This window comes from Palaemon carinicauda, chromosome 10 (assembly GCF_036898095.1).
Source record: "Palaemon carinicauda isolate YSFRI2023 chromosome 10, ASM3689809v2, whole genome shotgun sequence".
Classification (NCBI taxonomy): domain Eukaryota; kingdom Metazoa; phylum Arthropoda; class Malacostraca; order Decapoda; family Palaemonidae; genus Palaemon; species Palaemon carinicauda.
In genome coordinates, this window is record NC_090734.1 from 92,271,724 (window position 1) to 92,272,876 (window position 1,153).

At 33.7% G+C, this 1,153-nt stretch overlaps 1 protein-coding gene across 2 annotated transcripts in view; it reads left to right on the forward strand.

The window, feature by feature from the left end:
• The first annotated feature begins 1,090 nt into the window (after nucleotides 1-1,090).
• LOC137648440 (uncharacterized) overlaps nucleotides 1,091-1,153 on the forward strand; it is a 2,511-nt gene continuing 2,448 nt past the window's right edge. For both annotated transcript variants that reach the window (XM_068381360.1, XM_068381361.1), the window contains exon 1: nucleotides 1,091-1,153. This exon is cut by the window's right edge and continues 1,862 nt beyond it. In XM_068381360.1, the coding sequence (XP_068237461.1) occupies nucleotides 1,128-1,153 (26 nt within the window). In that variant the 5' untranslated portion in view covers nucleotides 1,091-1,127.

The window sequence follows — 1,153 nt, forward strand, 5'->3', positions numbered from 1 at the left end:
AGTAAAGCTAACAGTTAATGGGTTTAATGGTAACAAGGAGTATTTTACTGAAATTGTTGAAGTTCCTATTACGATCGAAGATAAATCCTTTATAATTTATTGCTTGGTTGTAGCCTACCAAACATTAATGTAGCATTGAAATTACCTCTGTTTGGTAGATTAGTTGATAAATTTCAGGCACAAGGTGTTAAACTAGCTGATCAATTCCTTCATAAATGTTCTCATGAAATTGATAATGTTCAGTTCATTTTAGGTACAGACTTCGCTTATTGTATTGCAGGTACAGATACAGTTTTTGGAGGAATAAATTCATCGATGTATACTGAGTGTCATGCAGGTATTTTGCTGTCTGGTAGCATTGATTTAATGATTAAGAATATTGATAATTTAGCTGATACGAGAGTGCAAACCTCGGCTGTAAGTAACCCATTTGAGTGTAGTTCTGCTATTCATATCCAGAGTAGTTCCTTTTTGCTGAACTCTAAAGTTGATATTTTTGCCGATGATGACGTTAATACTAACTTTGAGGTAAACTGTTCATTTTCTGTAATAAATGAAAGAGGTATGCTTATGGAGAAACCACTGCAACAGGCCACTGATCAACTTCTAGAGTCTGAATGTAATTATTACTTAAGTTACGATCAGAATTTCTACAATGATGAAAGTATTGAACTTAACAACCAGTTGCAGAATTCTTGCTTTTTTCAGGACCACATTTAAGTATAAATGAAGTTCCACAATTGTCAACTACTATACTAGCATTTGAGATGCCCACTGAGGTTCAAGCAACTCCTTCCACAGCTCGGGTTATTGAAGTTGCTAACAATCTTATTGATATTAATAATTATTCCAATTTTAGGAAACTTGTATTGATTTTTCGCAGAATTTTCTTAGTGGTGCACAAGTGGAAGCTGAAAGCGACAATTGCTTGCTCACCAGTCGCTAATTACTTTGCCCAGGCTATAAATTACTTGTTAAACAATGAACAAAGGAAGCATTATCCTGAGGTATATTCTTACCTACAGCTTGGTCTTAATTCCAGAAAAGACATTCCTCCTATTATAACGCAACTTAATTTATTTTTAGATTCACAGGGTCTTCTGAGAGTTAAGAGTAAATTCAAAAAAATGAATTATGGTTTAAGTGGAAATTA